Source organism: Brachyhypopomus gauderio, chromosome 7 (genome assembly GCF_052324685.1).
Source record: "Brachyhypopomus gauderio isolate BG-103 chromosome 7, BGAUD_0.2, whole genome shotgun sequence".
Lineage (NCBI taxonomy): Eukaryota > Metazoa > Chordata > Actinopteri > Gymnotiformes > Hypopomidae > Brachyhypopomus > Brachyhypopomus gauderio.
In genome coordinates, this window is record NC_135217.1 from 15,859,131 (window position 1) to 15,876,746 (window position 17,616).

At 40.1% G+C, this 17,616-nt stretch overlaps 1 protein-coding gene across 2 annotated transcripts in view; it reads left to right on the forward strand.

Moving 5' to 3' along the window:
* kcmf1 (potassium channel modulatory factor 1) overlaps positions 1 to 16,074 on the forward strand; it is a 20,370-nt gene extending 4,296 nt beyond the window's left edge. Inside the window, exons 2-8 of one of the 2 annotated variants that reach the window (XR_013132346.1) lie at positions 12,237 to 12,404; positions 12,532 to 12,671; positions 12,830 to 12,931; positions 13,147 to 13,324; positions 13,542 to 13,827; positions 14,210 to 14,525; positions 14,830 to 16,074. Coding sequence is in view for 1 of the 2 variants with exons in the window: in XM_077012082.1 (XP_076868197.1) it covers positions 12,237 to 12,404; positions 12,532 to 12,671; positions 12,830 to 12,931; positions 13,147 to 13,324; positions 13,542 to 13,827; positions 14,210 to 14,471 (1,136 nt within the window). In the remaining variant the exon portion in view is untranslated. Of the gene's footprint in view, positions 1 to 12,236; positions 12,405 to 12,531; positions 12,672 to 12,829; positions 12,932 to 13,146; positions 13,325 to 13,541; positions 13,828 to 14,209 lie in introns of both variants that reach the window. The other variant, XM_077012082.1, reaches the window with a different exon arrangement.
* The last annotated feature ends 1,542 nt before the right edge of the window (positions 16,075 to 17,616 follow it).

The window sequence follows — 17,616 nt, forward strand, 5'->3', positions numbered from 1 at the left end:
TATACTTGACGCGTCGCGAGCGGCGCAATGGTCCGCGCGGCAAAAATGACGCAATCGCAGTGGCTCCGCATAGGGCTGAACGATTAATTGCATTTGCGATAATCTCGCGATATTTAAAAATGCGATTCTCTAATCGCACAGGCTGCAATTTAAACTGGTCACGTGACTTGGGAGCGAGCCGAGCCGAGGACGAACGGAGCAACCCCGAACAGGAGGCAGGGAGGTGGAGAAGTGAAGTTAACACAGCGCATTTTAACTTGTTGCACAATGGCTTCAGTCTAATACCAAAGAGGGGCAGCACATCAGTTGTGTGAAATTACTTTGACTTTAAAAAAGATGCTGCTCAACGTCAGGTACTGTGTAAAACGTGCCTTGCTACTGTTGCTACGACGCGAGGTAACACAACAAACCTTCTTCAGCATTTAAAAAAACACCACAAAGCCTCGTATGATATTTGTAAGGCTAAAATGCCAACGACCAGTGCTGCGTCTTCAAATACGCCAAAGTGTTTCTCTGCGCTTATACAGCCTTAGTATGCGGTGAACAGCAAAATACCGCAAAATAGGGGTGCACGATATGACGATATAAAATCGTGAATGGCGATAACGAGTGGAGAATCGCAGGCGATCTACCAAATTAGAGAAATCGTATAGATCGCCTTTGCCAATCAGCGCAATGACTTTTTTTTATGCTGGTTCCCACCGATGCGTCAGACCTAGGGCGTATGACTGACCAGTCACAGCGAACTGTGCGTCTTCCACGCCTCCATGTTGTTTGTAAAAACTAAAAACTGCGTGGACAACGACGGCTGAAAGCCAAACCGAGGAGCTGGTAAAGAAGAGGAAATCCACCTCTGTAATCTGAAATTGATTCGGATTTTCTTCCACTGACCAAGACCAAACTACAGCGATATGTAAAGTGTGCAAAGAACACGTGAAAACGTCTGATGCCAGTACAACAAATTTATTCAATCACTTGAGACGTAGACATCCCAAGTAATATGCCGAAAGTGAAACAATGCGGGCAGCCGCCACACAAGTGACCATAGTGTGCGACTCCGCCACACCTCGCGCGAACGATATGTGGTAGTATAAAGAAACATCCCTCAAGAACAGGGGAAGGAACATTTACTTGACAAAGTTTAATGTTGCTGTGTGTTTCATGTTTGAAAAGTGCTGGAATTTAGGCTAAAGTACTTGAAAATGCTTGAAATTGTAACTACTTCGTTTCACAACAAATATCTGTCTGAACAATTCTCTTGTATTACGTTAACAAATACGAGCCTCTTGTAATTCCAGGACGAAACATCATGAGAGAACGTGAAGATGTTGAGATTGGGCGTTTTGAAAATAAACCACCATTAAATAATGTGATAAAAAAGCGAATTATATCGAATCATTTCGACTATATGTATAAATATTTAACTTTAAGTTTAAAGTGCTGGGAAATATTTAGTGCAATAGTGCACTTTAACAGTGTAACGAACTGCGTGACGCAGAGCAGGGAGGTGGACACAAACGCTGAGGAGAGCGAGATTTATTGAATGTACAGAGTCGTAATACCGGGCAGGGGTCATAACAGGTAGGCAGTCCGAACATGAAATATAAACGGGCATGGTGGCACAAAGAACAAAACAAGGCAGGGGAAACAAAGACTAGGCTGAACGTACTTACGACGAAGACGAAACAGAAACAGTTAAATCCACTAGAGCACGAACGAGGCAAGAGAATAAACATATAAGTAGCACTAAAGAACCGATACCGACATGGGAGACACGGGGACTATAAATACATTGAACTAGACAAGAAACGGGCAGGGTTGCCAGGTCCTACAAAAATATCCCGCACAAAGTCAGTGTAAAACCCGCCCTTCAGCAGCCTAAACTAGCCCAAAGTAGTTAACGTTGGTGGGGGGGGTGGGGGGGTGGCGAGTGTTTAAAATGGAGACAAATTGAGTAGCCCTACGTGACAGTATCACGTGTGTTTAAATTTTTTGTTTACAATTTTTGCACATGGAAAATTGCAATATCATTCATTTAAATCTGCTTAAAAAGAAAGCTTTGTAGCCCCAAATTTTTTTTTGTTTTTTTTTTTTTTGGATGGAAGATCGTGATAAAAAATCGAAATCGTGATTTTATGAAAAAAATCGTGATACTATTTTTTTTCTCATATCGCCCACCCCTACCGTAAAATCACGCATATAGGCGCAATAAGATTTAAAGATTCATTGCGATGATTTGCAAAAGCGCGGATAGCTTGACCGCGGTCCAGCAGACAGGGTTCACTGACCGAACCGTTTGAAAGTGTAACTCCTTATGGATGTAATTGGAAGCGGCACGCTGAAATAACTCGGGCAGTAACGGAGTTCATAGTGAAAGACATGATGTCCGTTAATATAGTGAACAAGCCCGGCTTCATGGCTTTGTTAAACACACTGGATATGCGCTACCAAACGCCCTCACGCACATATTTTAGCCAAGTTGCTATACCTGCAGGGTTGCCAACTCTCACACATTGAGTGTCTTAGTTACTAGTTCGGTCTGGCACCAACCACAGGCGATCGATCGATCGCGATATAATAATAATCCCCCCCCCTCAACAAATTACGTTCACCACCCACTGCAGGTTCAAGTCTCACACCAAGCGATCTTGAAAAACTGCCAACCCTGTATCTGAGCTGTATAAAAAAATGCCAAAACAGAGTTTGCTGAAAACAGTGGAAAAAATCGCATTTTAAATCGCGATTTATAGATAAAAAATTACAATTAGATTATTTTCCAAAATCGTTCAGCCCTAGCTCCGCACGTGCGCGAGAGGCTCGTGCGCTGTCGATTCGCGAGGTCGTGCACCTCTCAAATTTTGTAACTTCGCGCGTGCCGCGCCTCAGCGCAATGAACAAAGTCATGTTTGCAGGCTTCATACACCTTAACAAGGTGGAATTAAAGCACTTGTACGTCACTTTCAAGGTCCATTTCAATATTTCCCAGCACGTTAAACTTAATCAAGTTAAATATTTATACATATACTCGAAATGCTTCGAAATAATTCGCCTTTTATCACATTATTTAATGGTTTTTTTATTTTCAAAACGTGCATTTTTCTTAACGTCTTCACGTTCTCTCATGTTTCGTCCTGGAAGTACAAGAGGCTCGTATTTGTTAACGTAATACAAGTAACTGTTTAGTCAGACAGATATTTGTTGTGAAACGAACAAATTCCAGCACTTTTCAAACCTGAAACACAAAGCAACATTACAATTCGTCAGGTAAATGTTCATTCCCCTGTTTTTTTTTTTTTTTTTTTTTTTGATGCGGCAAGTGTAAACGCTTCCACCGTTTGCAGAGGTTCGCGCGAGGTGAGCGCAGTCGCGCGGAGGCGCTGTTATTGACGCATACTCTCTCCGTGTACTGCACTCATTTCCTAACCGGTCGCTCTCTGATCACAGATTCGTCAGCACTGCGTGCCTTTCTGAAATCTCACGTAGTTGCGGTTTATTCTCATTTATTCTCATTTGCGTGGAAACCCAATGGCCAATTATCGACATCAGCAAAAATTATCGCGGTAAAAAAAATTATCGTGTAATGTAATTATCACGACAGGCCTACTCCTGCTTTCAATGAAAAACTATTTTGTTTGGTGTCAAGATGGAAACTACATCAGATCACATTTATTTCTGGTCAAGTCCTGCTGAAGTGAACCGTTCTGTTGCCTCAATCCCCTGCCCCTCTAAGGACTGATTAAACACACTTTATCTAAAAAGGGAATGTAATGGTCCTTGTGGTGGAGTCTGGGATTCCCCCAAGAGTAAATGGTGAGGACAGGTGCATATTAAAAATTATATTGAAATACAGAGTTGGTGCTCCAATGATTTAAAATAAGAAAGCAAAATCTCATCCCTGTGCATTTGTCCAACTTGCACCATATGCAAAAAGCTGTCTCATTTGGCTCAGTGTATCTTTGGCTCAACATATGGTACCTTCCTACACTGCAGAAAAGGCAATTCAATTCAGTAAGCAGTGTGAGGTATCTGTTGTAGAAAATATTTGGCAAACAGACTGTGTATAAAGATACTGTTTGCATCAGGCCTATCTGTAATGGCATTGATATTATTACTATTTATTTTTTACGTATTTTAAGATTCGGCTCTGCTGGCAGTGCTAGGCTACTGAAACTGCGGCAACATGAGTAATATTTTGATATTGCTGCCCATTACAGTTTGTACCACATGAAGACCTTTTGCCTTTGTGTATCTCAACTGAAGCTGAGGCTGAAATGCTGTGTATTTGGCTTTTAGATTGTTGATGGAAATTAGCATTTCCATCATGCTTTCACACAGTCATTGACTGTGCTAAAATTCACCAATTCCTTCTTAAACAAGTTCAGATTATATATTTGATAAGATCTTTGCTTTGGTGTTTTGTTGTGCATATGCTGAGAGGACACCAGCGATGCTGTGGGCTATTACATTGTAACTTGTGATGGTGTGCTGGCTACTAAAGCTCTGTACACTAAATGGCTACTGTAGAGCAATATCAATTGGTCACGATAATTACTAGGCCATTTATTTATCTTTTTAAAAATATTTAGTTTTTAGTTTTAATTGAATTGATCAATAGTTACATTTAATATCCCATCTAGAATTTGAATTTGTTTAGAGGGTTCACTTTGGTTGACAAGGACTTTTGTAGTGTAGTGAAACAAGATTATCTGCATCTCCTGGCTAATGGTCTCTATTACAATTTAAATACAGACTGCCACAGTAAAAATTGTTTGTCTTGCCAAGTTATCATTTTCATTAAAGATGGAAAATAAGTTAAATGCAGGATGAAGCTGAATTTGTCATTCACTTCAGGAATAAAGTTATTCTCAAAGTGAGAGAGCCCAACTAAAGCAATGAATAATAAAATTAAATAATTATTTTGGCTTGGCTAAAAGCTTTAGGGTAAACGCCCCTATTAAGCTCACTTACCCTTTAAGCACACTTGCAACTTTGAACACAAATTATGCTAATACAGAAACAAGTTATCCTGCTTAATAACTAATACATGTAGTTTTTTTATATATATATTCCATGCATTTTAAAGCCAATCATACTGCTGCATATTCTGAAAACACCCTGTCAATGTTCCCTCTTCCCGGTGGCCATTTTGAAAGCCACATGAAAACTTTGATCTGGAGATCAAAAAAGAGAAACATTTTAATATATAGCAACTTTTAATTTTGGTGGCACCAATTTTTTACAAATTTAAGAGATTAATAATTTTAACACAACTTGGATGCAAGAGAAAGTTGGGTCATTCCATGTCAAATCAACCAAAATTTAGATTGACCATTTCAGAATCCCTTCAAACTTTCCCCATTTGTAGGCAGATATGTTTCATGGGAAAATCCAAAGTATTTCTGTTCCATGTTCAATATTTCAAGAGTTACAGCCGTTTTTTTTGGTTGATTTGACATGGAATGACCCAATAAATAAAAAACCTGACGCTGAGTTAGCGGATTCAAAAAGAGAAGCTGAAAAACTGATTGCTCCACCAGATGGCGCCAGTTGACTATCAAGTAATTGAACATCTGCTAACTCAGCGTCAGGTTTTATATTTATTGGGTCATTCCATGTCTAATCAACCAAGAAGTTGTGTGAATAAATTTTTTGTGTAAATATTGCATTTTAGCACAACAAATTTTGTTTTGCTTCTTTTTTTTTAAATGTTATTTTCCATGATATTGGTGATTTTAAGTGGTGAATAAAACCACTATATCAAAAAAGGCCATTTCAATTTTTCTACCATATAATCAGCACATATCAAAGTATATAACGGAACAAAAAAATTGAAAAAAATAAATATAGGTATTTTGGGAATCAGTGTCCAAACAAGGGTACCGTACGTGTGAAATCGGATATTTGACAGCAAATTGTGCAAAAACTGGACCACATACAGGCAACCTAATTATCACGACTTAGAATCGATTTTGGGACATTTAAAATCTATTCTGAATCTTAGTAAATGAGAATCAATTTTTGATATATGAATCGATTTTTTTTGGCACACCTCTACTAATTATTACTTCAACATTGCCACTGGAAGTACTTTGAAACATAAAACATAGATCAGCCTTCTTCTACTCCATCCATGAGATAATGACAGGTGAAAATGACTCTTAGTAGATTTTTTTTCCAACTTTGGGAATTATTTCTGTTGACACAACACAACTTACAGCTCCAGAACATAAATTACAAGTATACAAGTTTCTAAACATACAAAAAAATGTCAGCCTTCTAGCTGTAATAGTTTTAGAGATATTCACATTCAAATATTGCTATTTAGCCACTTTCGCAAAAGATGAGTCTGGGGGACGGGGGTTACAAAAACGGCTGTAATTCTTGAAATATTGAACATGGAACAGAAATACTTTGGATTTTTCTATGAAACATATCTGCCTACAAATGGGGAAAGTTTGAAGGGATTCTGAGATGATCAATCTAAATTTTGGTTGATTTGACATGGAATGACCCAGTTAAGCTGGGTGTACACTGTACAATATTTTAAATCATGTACTCAGCTCCAGCTCAAACTGTACGACTAAATCGCAGGGTTTAAAAGTTCACAGCTCACGATTCATATACTCACACTATACGACCCGACGCTCTCATGCAATCTCACGAAGAGCGATTTGAATTTCAAACATGTTTGATATTCTTGCGATGCTGCGATTTCTGATCGGGAGTTGGTCGTGAGGTGTGAATCGCTCCTTGTTTACCTGTGTAAAATATACGATGCACGACACGCGATTGAGCCGAAACTCGGCCCGATCGCAAAAATAGTCGCACAAGTGGAAAATCAGCTGAAAATGGGCCAAAGATCGCACAGTGTACACCCAGCTTTACGGTTAATTCAAAAGACAATTTTAGCCAATGCCGCATTTTAGCATGCTAGTCATATGAGATTGCTGAAGACACCAATAAATTAAACGCATGTAATAATTTCTTGTTTCACTATTTAGCACATCATCTATTTCCAAATGGATGACAAATAATATTTGTAGATAGCAGGATTTTCTAAAGATTTGGTATCATTTTTACTAGTGATTGGCCAATCCAGTGTTTTTTAGTCCCGATCTGCTACCGATACATAACTACAGATACAAATACTGATATAAGGGCTGTTTAGTTCAGGGGTTCTTAACTGGTCTCAGCCCGGGACCCACATTTTCTCATTGTCATTAAGTCACGACCCAGTTTTATACAGTACAAATCTTCTCTTCTCACCTTTTTAACCCCTGACCCATTTTCATGCCTGCTTTATGACTGCCGCTTGCATGTTGAGGTAATTTTGTAGATGGTGCCTTAGACATTGCCGTGAAGACATGAGTATATTTAAAATAACATGTTTTTAAAAATACATCTATTCTGTATACATCTATTTTGGCGCTTTTAACTTAAAGGTATTGAAGAAAGAATTCCGAATATGCGAACGTGAAACGAACTTTACATTTAAATTAACTTAAAACTATGTACAGTTATAAAGGAGCATGTCCTCTTATGTAGACTGTGAAAAAAAACGTTATTTTTCACTTTGCTATATTCAACAAGCTAACGCTTAGTGCTAAAGTTGCAGCTCGGCTCCATTGCTTCGTGAGTCACGCTGGTGAGCTGATTACCGCATTTCTTTCATTTCAATATTTCATGTTAACATCTCCTGCTAAGTAAGGCTGGGCGATATGGAGCAAAAATAATATCTTGATATTTTTTAGCTGAATGGCGATATACGATATATATCTCGATATTTTTTCTTCCCAAAAGGTAATAACAAAGAGGCAGTAATAAGTCAAATCTACGTCCCAAATGAGTTGCGCGAAGAAGAGAGGCAGGACAGTGCGAAAGTTGTTAAAAAAGAAACTCAAGTAAATTCACTATTCACAGTGTTGTGCGTGACCGAGTTCAAAAGAACGCATTCATTGAACACGCTCATTTTTTCGTGAACGTTGAACTGAACGAAACACGTTTTTTAATAACTTGAACGTGAATTAGTTCACATTATGTGTCATGAACGGTAGACATCACTGTAAATGAACGTTGGAATTTGTTTCCATTGAAAACTGAGTGACATCTGTTTTCTCTTTTGAAACGCAATGAGAGAAAGTTCCTCCCTCCTGTATTCTCGCTGGTGCCGCTTAAATCATGCATCACCAAACAGAAATGGTTTTGACGTTGTGTGCGCAATGCATTGTGGGCAACGTAGTGTCCGCATGAGAATAGTTAACATATTGGCTAGTTAATAACATACTGGCTTCCGCACGACGTTACCCGTGATGAATTGCAGCAGAGCGGGGTAGGCATAGCACTTATAAGAACGTATAGTGATTTCTAGCTTGTAGTTGTCACGTTTGGCTCCGCCCCCTTCTAGTCTCGTCATTTTTATGTTTTCCTTGTTCTTGTTACGCCCCTCTGTTTCAGCTGTTCCGTGTTAGCTTGTCTTAGTTTTACGTGTGTGTGTGTGTGTGTGTGTGTGTGTTGCCTATGTCCAGACTATACCTTGAGGGATCATTGTCATTTCTTTAGCTCCTAGTTGGTGTGTATATGTCCAGACTATACCTTCAGGGATCATTGTCATTTCTTTATCTCCTAGTTGGTGTGTATAGCCTATGTCCAGACTATACCTTCGGGGATCATTGTCGTTTCTTTATTTCCTAGTTGGATGTGCACGGTATTCACGCCTTATCTGTGATTCGTGGTTTTGATTAGCTTCGTGTTTGTGTATGGTTAAAGTCTGTTCCATTTTCAGGTTCGTAGTGTTTTAGGTTTTCAGTTCATGTTTGGTCTCCGTGTTCTCTAATATGATATCGTGCCTGGCAATACATGTATGTTCTGTTAGACTTCATGTTCATGTATGGCCGTTACTTGCTTCCCGTGTGTTTGTTCATGTCAGTGTATGTAACAATTAGTTGTACTCTTGTGTTTGGTCTAGTTTTGTGCCCTTGTCATTTCCGCTGCCTTTTAGTGTATAGGCCCTTTTCACACTTCCGCATTTTTTCTTCCGGAAGCTCTCGTTGCAGGGTAAAGTTACTTCCGTTACACATTAAACAATGGCAGAGTCCAATAACAAGAGCTTTTGTAGTGCACCAGGGTGCTCGATCTCGAAGCATAAACAGTCGTATCTCAGTTTCTACGGTTTTCCGGCTGACGACGAGCAGAAAAGAAAATGGGTTTGTGCAATTAGGAGGGATGAAGGGGAAAACTTTGTGATACGGAGCATCTTTGTGTGTAGCCAGCATTTCACTGCTGCAGACTGCATAGCAGGAAGCTCGCGGCTAAAAGTTGGTGCTGTTCGCTGTTACTGTTCCCAGTACTGTTACTGTCCCCAGTACTGTTACTGTTCCCAGCCGGTTTCGATAGCATCTAGCCCCGGTCCGCTAGCATCTAGCCCCGGTCCGCTAGCATCTAGCCCCGGTCCGCTAGCATCTAGCCCCGGTCCGCTAGCATCTAGCCCCGGTCCGCTAGCATCTAGCCCCGGTCCGCTAGCATCTAGCCCCGGTCCGCTAGCATCTAGCCCCGGTCCGCTAGCATCTAGCTAGAAAAGAGCAAGCTCTCGGCTGGCAGTACACCACGAACATCTACTAGTCGAGAGTTTGCTCTTTCAAATGCGGACAGCAACTGTTCCACTGAAACCGGCTCTGAAACTAGCTGTGATCCGCTAGCATCCAGCTCTGCTCGGTAGCATCCAGCTCTGACCATCACTTTGCTCTCGACTATATTGGACACTGAATAAACAATAACACGTAATAACTTGGTGTGTGTCATGAACTTTATTGATACTGATGTAAACCAAACAATCAATAGCTGACGTCCCTTGGCTTGCTAAAGCTGGGCGTACACTGTACGATATTTTAAATCATGTACTCAGCTCCAGCTCAAACTACGACTAAATCGCAGGGAGCGTCTGCTCGTGGAACTGCTTCAACAGTGCGATACTCTCACGAGGAGCGATTTGAATTTCAAACATGTTTGATATTCTTGCGACGCTGCGATTTCTGATCGGGAGTTGGTCTGAGGTGTGAATCGCTCCTCGTTTACCTGTGTAAACTATACGATGCACGACACGCGATTGAGCCGAAACTCAGCCCGATCGCAAAAATAGTCGCACGAGTGAAAAATCAGCTGAAAATGGGCCAAAAATCGCACAGTGTACGCCCACCTTAACCTAGCCAGATATTGTTAACTAAAGCTGTCAGTATCATATGTAATATTATAATATATATCATAATAATATAGACTGTTTTACCACTCCGTAGGATGACTAATGGAACTAGCTATACCTTAAATAATAGTTAGTTACCTAGCTAGTGCTGGCTGGTGTTAGCTTACCCTGGTATAAGTGAATAAATTATTCTACAAACAATTTGTAGCCTCTATTTAACTTGGAACCGTTCGTTGTTGAATGTTCTCCAACGATACTGGAAACGTATTTAAAATTCAGTCTCGGCAGCGACGACAGGGATGAAGTAAACACACGCTCCATGCTGAGGTGAATTGACAACAACTATCTTCTGCGAGTACCGGAACTTGTTTTACCCGGCGGTGACGTATTTCCGCTTTGTTGTGAAAAGGGCCTATTAAGCGTTAGTTCTCTATTCATCATGCCACGTCATTCGCGGTCCACTCCAGTGTCGTCTGCAACTGTAAGATGTGAAATAAAATCTAATGAGATTGTACTATCTACTTCGCATTTGTGTCCGCCCCTTGATTGCAGAACAGCCAAATCGTGAAAAAAGTATTTGAATATCTCACGAAAAAGTAAAATTAACTGAACTTTGAACTAGTTCATAATTAAAATTGTGAACTTTGAACGTGAACTGTTCATGAAATACTTCCACACTACTGATGTTGCTCCTCGTTTAGGAACTAAATCATTCACAGTGTGAGCACTGCTGCTCTCTCCGCTGTTGGCCATGTTTATTTTGCGCGCTGCACGCACAACCTGCGTCCTTGCGTCATAATGTCGCGATATAGCGAAATCCTATCGAATAAAGAAATGTACCGGTATTTTTGTGAACGATATTATATCGCCCACCCCTACTGCTAAGCAGAAAGACTTGCTTTGAATATATCAAATTTTAGATTTGGGTGAGCTTAATAGGGGCGGTTACCCTCATTGTCTGTGTAAATTAAGATAAAATAATTAGCAATATCTTATTTTTTACAGACTTTCCAAGTTAAAATGAAAAATAATTAAAATTATATACATGAACAATAATTTTAAATGTAAAATATTCTTGTGAGCTGTACCCATTAAGCACACCTAAGACTTTTGACTTTTAAACTTTAATAACTTTATTATAAATTGTAAAACTATTAATATTAAAATTAACATTGTTACATGAGATTAATATTTCATGTTAACATCTGCTAAACAGAATGACTTTTGCTTTGAATATGTCAAATTTTAGATTGATAAAATTTTAATAATTTTTTGATAAGGGCTTTAACCCTACTTCTACGGTAAACTAGGACCAGCCCTTCCTTTCAGATGTAATATGAGCCATCACAAGAGAATATGTGAGGCTGCTCCCAAAATAGAGTATGTGAATTTTACCTCTTTGATGGACTGGAATTTATGCTCTGAAAGAATATATTTTAGCTACATGATTTCAAAAATGGCTGTTGGTCAAATTAATTTATTAGAAAAATGGCTGGGAGTCAAACTTGGTTCTTGGTTGAAAATAATCCATATCAACTGTTGTCTAGACATTTTTTTTCATAATGAAGCCTAGTCATTACTGCTGTCAAATGAACTACTGAATATCTAAAATAACATAATGAATTGGATATTTTACCTTACCTTGAGTGTGCTTTTTGGTAGTGGTGGTGCTCTGTTTTGGCGTCTAGACACTTGTACAACACTGTGGTTTGAAATAGTGATTCCAGAAGATTTACCAGAATTTGTTCATTTTGACAAACATGGCTTTACATGAAAACATGTAAAGCATGTAAACATTTTTCATGAAACATGAAAAATATATTTGATTTGATTTACTACTTTTGTATGAATTTTTGGTGTTTATGAACAATGCATGATTCTGTTGGTATGTATCCTCAGGATACACAGCTTTTAAAAAAGATCCTTACATCTGATCTTCATTTCAGTAGGCTGTATATAACGTAAATTGGTAACAGATGGTGTTTTGCTAAGTCTTTAGATGCTCTTGGAGTTAACAGGTCTGTGCTCTCTTGGCTCCTAGGTGTGAGCTGTGACGCGTGTTTAAAAGGGAACTTCAGAGGGCGCAGATACAAGTGTTTAATTTGCTACGACTACGACCTGTGTGCATCGTGCTACGAAAGTGGAGCCACCACAACTAGACACACCACGGAGCACCCCATGCAGTGCATACTAACCAGGGTAGACTTTGGTACGCAGCTGCCTTGAGCCAAACCATGGGAGTATGCTTTGTCACTGTGTATGGAACAAGGACTGAAGATAAGTGTAGTATGATGATGATGACCATGATAACCTTCCTTCCTCTCTGCCTTTCTTAGACCTCTATTATGGTGGAGAGGCATTTTCAGTAGAGCAACCCCAATCATTTACCTGTCCCTACTGTGGCAAAATGGGTTTCACAGAAACGTCTCTACAGGAGCACGTTGCCTCTGAGCATGCGGAGACCTCCACAGAGGTGGTGAGTGCAATGTATTCCATAGATGGATTGCTGGATGGGTGGGGAAAAGTGGCTTGCCTGGCCGGGTCAGAGATCTGGCCATACCCATGTGTACACTGTATGCTGTATTTGATTCTGATGACTAGTCATTTTCTGAAGATCTTCACTGTCTCTTCCAGATCTGTCCAATCTGTGCAGCTTTGCCTGGAGGCGACCCTAATCATGTCACAGATGACTTTGCTGCTCATCTCACACTTGAACACAGAGCACCTAGAGATTTAATATCCTTTCTACTGTTGTAGATGTAATTTGTGTGTGAGGTCGCTTGGTCATGATTTGTATATTGCTTGTCTGCATGTGTGGGTGTGTTCTGGTAAATAGCTTAGCGTTGACTAGTTTATATGATCACATCTCTTTTTGTAGTAAAGCAGCATGATGTGACCCCTGGGAGTGTGTTTTATCTCTCCCTGTTCGTCCTTAACTTCTGGGTGTTCACGATGAGACCAGTGGTGTGCGGCACGTGCGTCGGATGTTTCACCCCGGGCGTGGACTGGGTGGTCCGCGAGCACGCAGGACTAACATGCACTTTACTAGCAGCTCCACTGGGGGGCTCTCCTCTTCACAAAGCTCATCTTACTCTCCAAGCAATAGGGAAGCAATGGACCCAATAGCAGGTGTGTTGCCATATCCTTAACACACTGCTTCTGATGTCTTTAATGCTGGACTATTAGGTCCTGCATGTTCTTTGATGTTTTAAAATGTGTCCTTACATTGTTACTTCACCTTTGAGCTTTCTTTTCATCTTTTCAATCACCAACCTTTTCTGAAGATTTGTTAATTCAGCCATATCGACCTGTTTGTCCAACCTCATTCTTGTCCTGCCCTCGGCAGAGCTGCTGTCACAGTTGTCTGGCGTGCGGCGCTCAGCAGGCGGTCAGCTCAACTCCTCGGGCCCTTCGGCCTCACAGCTGCAGCAGTTGCAGATGCAGCTGCAGCTGGAGAGGCAGCAGGCGCAGGCAGCTCGCCAGCAGCTGGAGACAGCGCGCAATGCCACTCGCCAGCGCAGCAACCCTAGCAACATCAGCGCCAGCATCCCGGCCCCCAGCACCGCCACAAACACAGCCATGACAGAGAGCAACCCTCTGGCCTCACACAGTTCGCAGTTTCTCCTTACACGGTATGGCTTGTCTAAAGTTCCCAAAACAGGCTTCTGGAAACCAGGAGCTCCTGTCTAAACCTTGAACTCCCCACCGAGTCAGTTCAAGTGCTGATTATCCTGATCAGCTATGCTAGGATCTAGGACAGAGATCGGGTGCAGCTGGGGATATTTGACAATTGTGAGTAGTTGTGGGTTTCAGCTACTGATATTAAAATGCCATGTTTTGTTTTATGATCACGATTTGGACTGTTGTCATAAAATTTATTAACGTGTCTTGGTACTAATAATACCCCCACCCCAGTATGAAGTATGAATACCTGCACAGTCCAGAAAGGTAGACATTCAACTAAATGAAATCTTTGGTCACAACCTGTGTCATTCTTTCTCTTTCCCTTGCCAGGCTGAATGAGCCGAAGATGTCTGAGGTGGAGCGTCAGGCTTTGGAGAGCGAACGTGCTGACCGCAGCCTGTTTGTCCAGGAGCTGCTGCTGTCCACGCTGATGCGTGAGGAGAGCTCGTCCTCAGATGAGGACGAACGGCGAGACTTCGCTGACTTTGGCGCAATGGGCTGTGTGGACATCATGCCTTTGGACGTGGCACTGGAGAGCCTCAATCTGAAAGAGAGCTCTGCAGGCAAAGAGCCTCCTCCTCCTCCTCTTTGATGATATCCCACCACCACGCAGACAATGTCCTCTGTGCTGTAACTGCCAATGACGGTGGGCAAACACACAGCTCTCAGTTATTTTCATTTTTTTTTTTGGTTATGTTTGGGGTTTTTTTGCTTGTTTTTATTTTTTTGTTTTGGGGGGTTTCTTTTTTTTTTTTTTTTTTTGGAGATTGTAATTTCAGGTCTGTCACCTTTTGTTACATTGTAAAAATCCATTAAAGGAGTGTGTGTACGAGAGGGTAAAAAACAAAACAAGTATGTAAGAGAATGAGTGAGAGACAAAAATATAAAATATATATATAAAATATATATATTGACTTGATAATCAATTCCACATAATTTTTTTCCTTTAGCAGGTGAGCATAGGTAGCTGTGGCAGACCTCTGCTTCCTGTGTCTAACAAAAGGCTCTCCTTATAAATACTCCACATTCAAAAACTGAAGAGGAAACTGAGTCCTTCTCTAATGAAGCTGCTGTGTGTATTTATGAATATTAATGAATAAAAAGTGCTTGGATGGTTTACCATAACTACTGCATGAGGTTATTTGCAGCGTGCATGATTTTTAATGACCTTGTCATTAAAATGGCAAAAAATCCCAAAGCTTTCTTTAATTTTTTAAAAGGGTTACTTGAACAGAAACGTCTTTTGAATGAAATATGGAATAAAATTTGAGGGTAATTTTTCCATGTTTTTATAAAAGGAAAGCAAAAGTTAAATTGGAGTCTGCAGTAGCTTCGTAAGAAAACAACGCAATGCTGTTTTGTCTCCGTGTTCCAATCTGCCCTTTCTTTGAGCTAGCAAGCGCCCCACTCTGATAAATCAATGTAACCAATGCTGCAAAAACCAACAGCGAAACAAGCAAATCTATCAAGCTAATATGACTGAGGATGCCTTTCTTTTTGCCAAGAAACAAATAAAATGTTTCTTAACATTTTTTTCTTAGACGTTGATGTTTTAGTGACAACCGTGTAATCACCAGATGTACTTTCTAACTTTTGCACCTGTATAGAACAGTTGGCTTCTCCATGCTCATCGCACTCTGCTTCTCAGCTCTGCTTACAGTAGGCAACAGCTGCTGCTCTCTGGATCTCGGAGCCAGAGTGCTGATCTAGAGTCAGTGTTTGTGATTGAAATCACCATAAACAGGAGAAATCTGCTCCTAGACTAGCACTGCTACTCAGAAGGTCTTTGAATGCAGTCCCAAATGCCCCCCCACCCCTTTTTTTCTTCTTTTTTTGGCTTTCATCAGTTCACGAAGGACGGCTTAAGGCTTGCCACGTTTCAGGCATTGTTTTTATTTTCACTTTTTTTTTCTTTTGGAAAAAGTGACATTCTAATTTTTGCTCTGCTTAAAAAAAGATAGCACCTTCTATTTATTCAGATTTTTGTTTCTCTTTTGATTTTTAATCAACCTTGTGAATGAATCATGCCACTTCCATGCCTATACTCTTATCCTCAATGTAAAATACAATGAGATGTACATTGAATTTGTGCGTTAACTTTCATAATGGTTCTAGGACATGGGCAGACATTCTTTTTTTAATGTAAATTAGGAATTCTACAATAAAAACAGCGCACAGCTTTTGATGAAAAAGTACCCATCGTCCTCTTACTCCTTGTGGTTGTGTTTTACATGCATAGTCATGTAAAACACTTCAGCTCATGTAATCGCCTTTTTTATGAAATTATCAATTGCAGCATTACCACTATAATTCTGTGTGAATTTATCTAATAGCTAGCTTTAGTTTTTCTTGCCCATGGGCTACAAGTTTTACATTCCCAGATAATATCATAATGAGCACATGTTCATAACCACTCTTTCACCTCTATATGCCCATCTCCAAAAGTCCACCAAAAGTTGTATTGCTTTGTTTGAGTAGAGGTTTGGTTGGCAGCAGCTGCCCTTGTCATTAGACCGTGGTTATTGTTAGACTTAAACCTTACCCTTGGGATGCCTTTCATGCCTGCAAGTGGCCTCTTTGCCAAATAGTATAGTGAGCAGCAATACCGAAGTATTACTCAACTTTCTGCTTATTCCTTCTATGCCAAAAAGATTAACAAGAAGAGGCAAGATGATGATTGGACAGGAAAGCCACTGACAAACCATAACAGTTAAAGTAATGCATGTGTAGTCGCTGCAATGCAAAAAAAAATGTGTTAACCTGTTCATGAATAAATCACATTGACCTCACGTATTTGAAAACAAAGATGGGGTAATTACTCTTGACATTGAATGCACTGCACGTTAAAAGTAACTTGGTTTAACAAAAATGTACAAACCTCTGTTTCACGTGACTGATGGTAATGTAGTAATGACTTGCATATTGTAATACACACAAGTATTGTAAGACATACCACCTTTATTAAATGCACATTTTTACAAGGAACATTTCCACTGACTGCAGAGAAGCTGTTCATGGGATGCACAAAGGATAGAATACTGATATATAAGCAGTGAAAGATTGTTTCTGCCAGGAGCAAAAGAATGGGAGGCAATTAACACACTTGTATACTTATACACTTCACACACATTCTCTAGGGGACACACATGGTCACTCACCAGAAATTGGGTTAACGCATAGTTTTTTTTTTAAAGAAGCATAAATAGCAAAGTTAATTTTCTTCAATGGGAAACAAAAAGAACCCAAGATGGGTTACATTCAAATAAGGTCCCCAATTCCTTCAAAATACATTAAAAAAAAAGAAGTAATACAGTGTTCCAGTGCCCGGTCACAGTTCTTCATTTAAAAAACGATATTGGAGGGATCACCCAGAAAAGGTGGGCGGGAGAAGGGATGGGAGTTGGGGGTGAGACTGTCAACATGGCTAGTAGCCCTGATGGAGCTGTAGGTCACCACGGCTCTGGTGTTGACCACCATGGGACCCTGCCCTTATAAAAAGCATAATATGAAGGGCAAAGTAAAGCTTCCATTAATGCTGGAATTGTTTCTACATGAGGAAAGGAGATAAAATGATAGGAAAAATCTAAACCATAAAGTTTCTGTTCTCAATGACATTGTGAACAAGCACAGAGAAAAATAATACAGTACGTTGTCACAAAATAATTTGTATTTACATGCACATTTTGTTGCCCAGGAAAACTGTTTCCATCCCTTTATAATTAATGTCACATTTGACA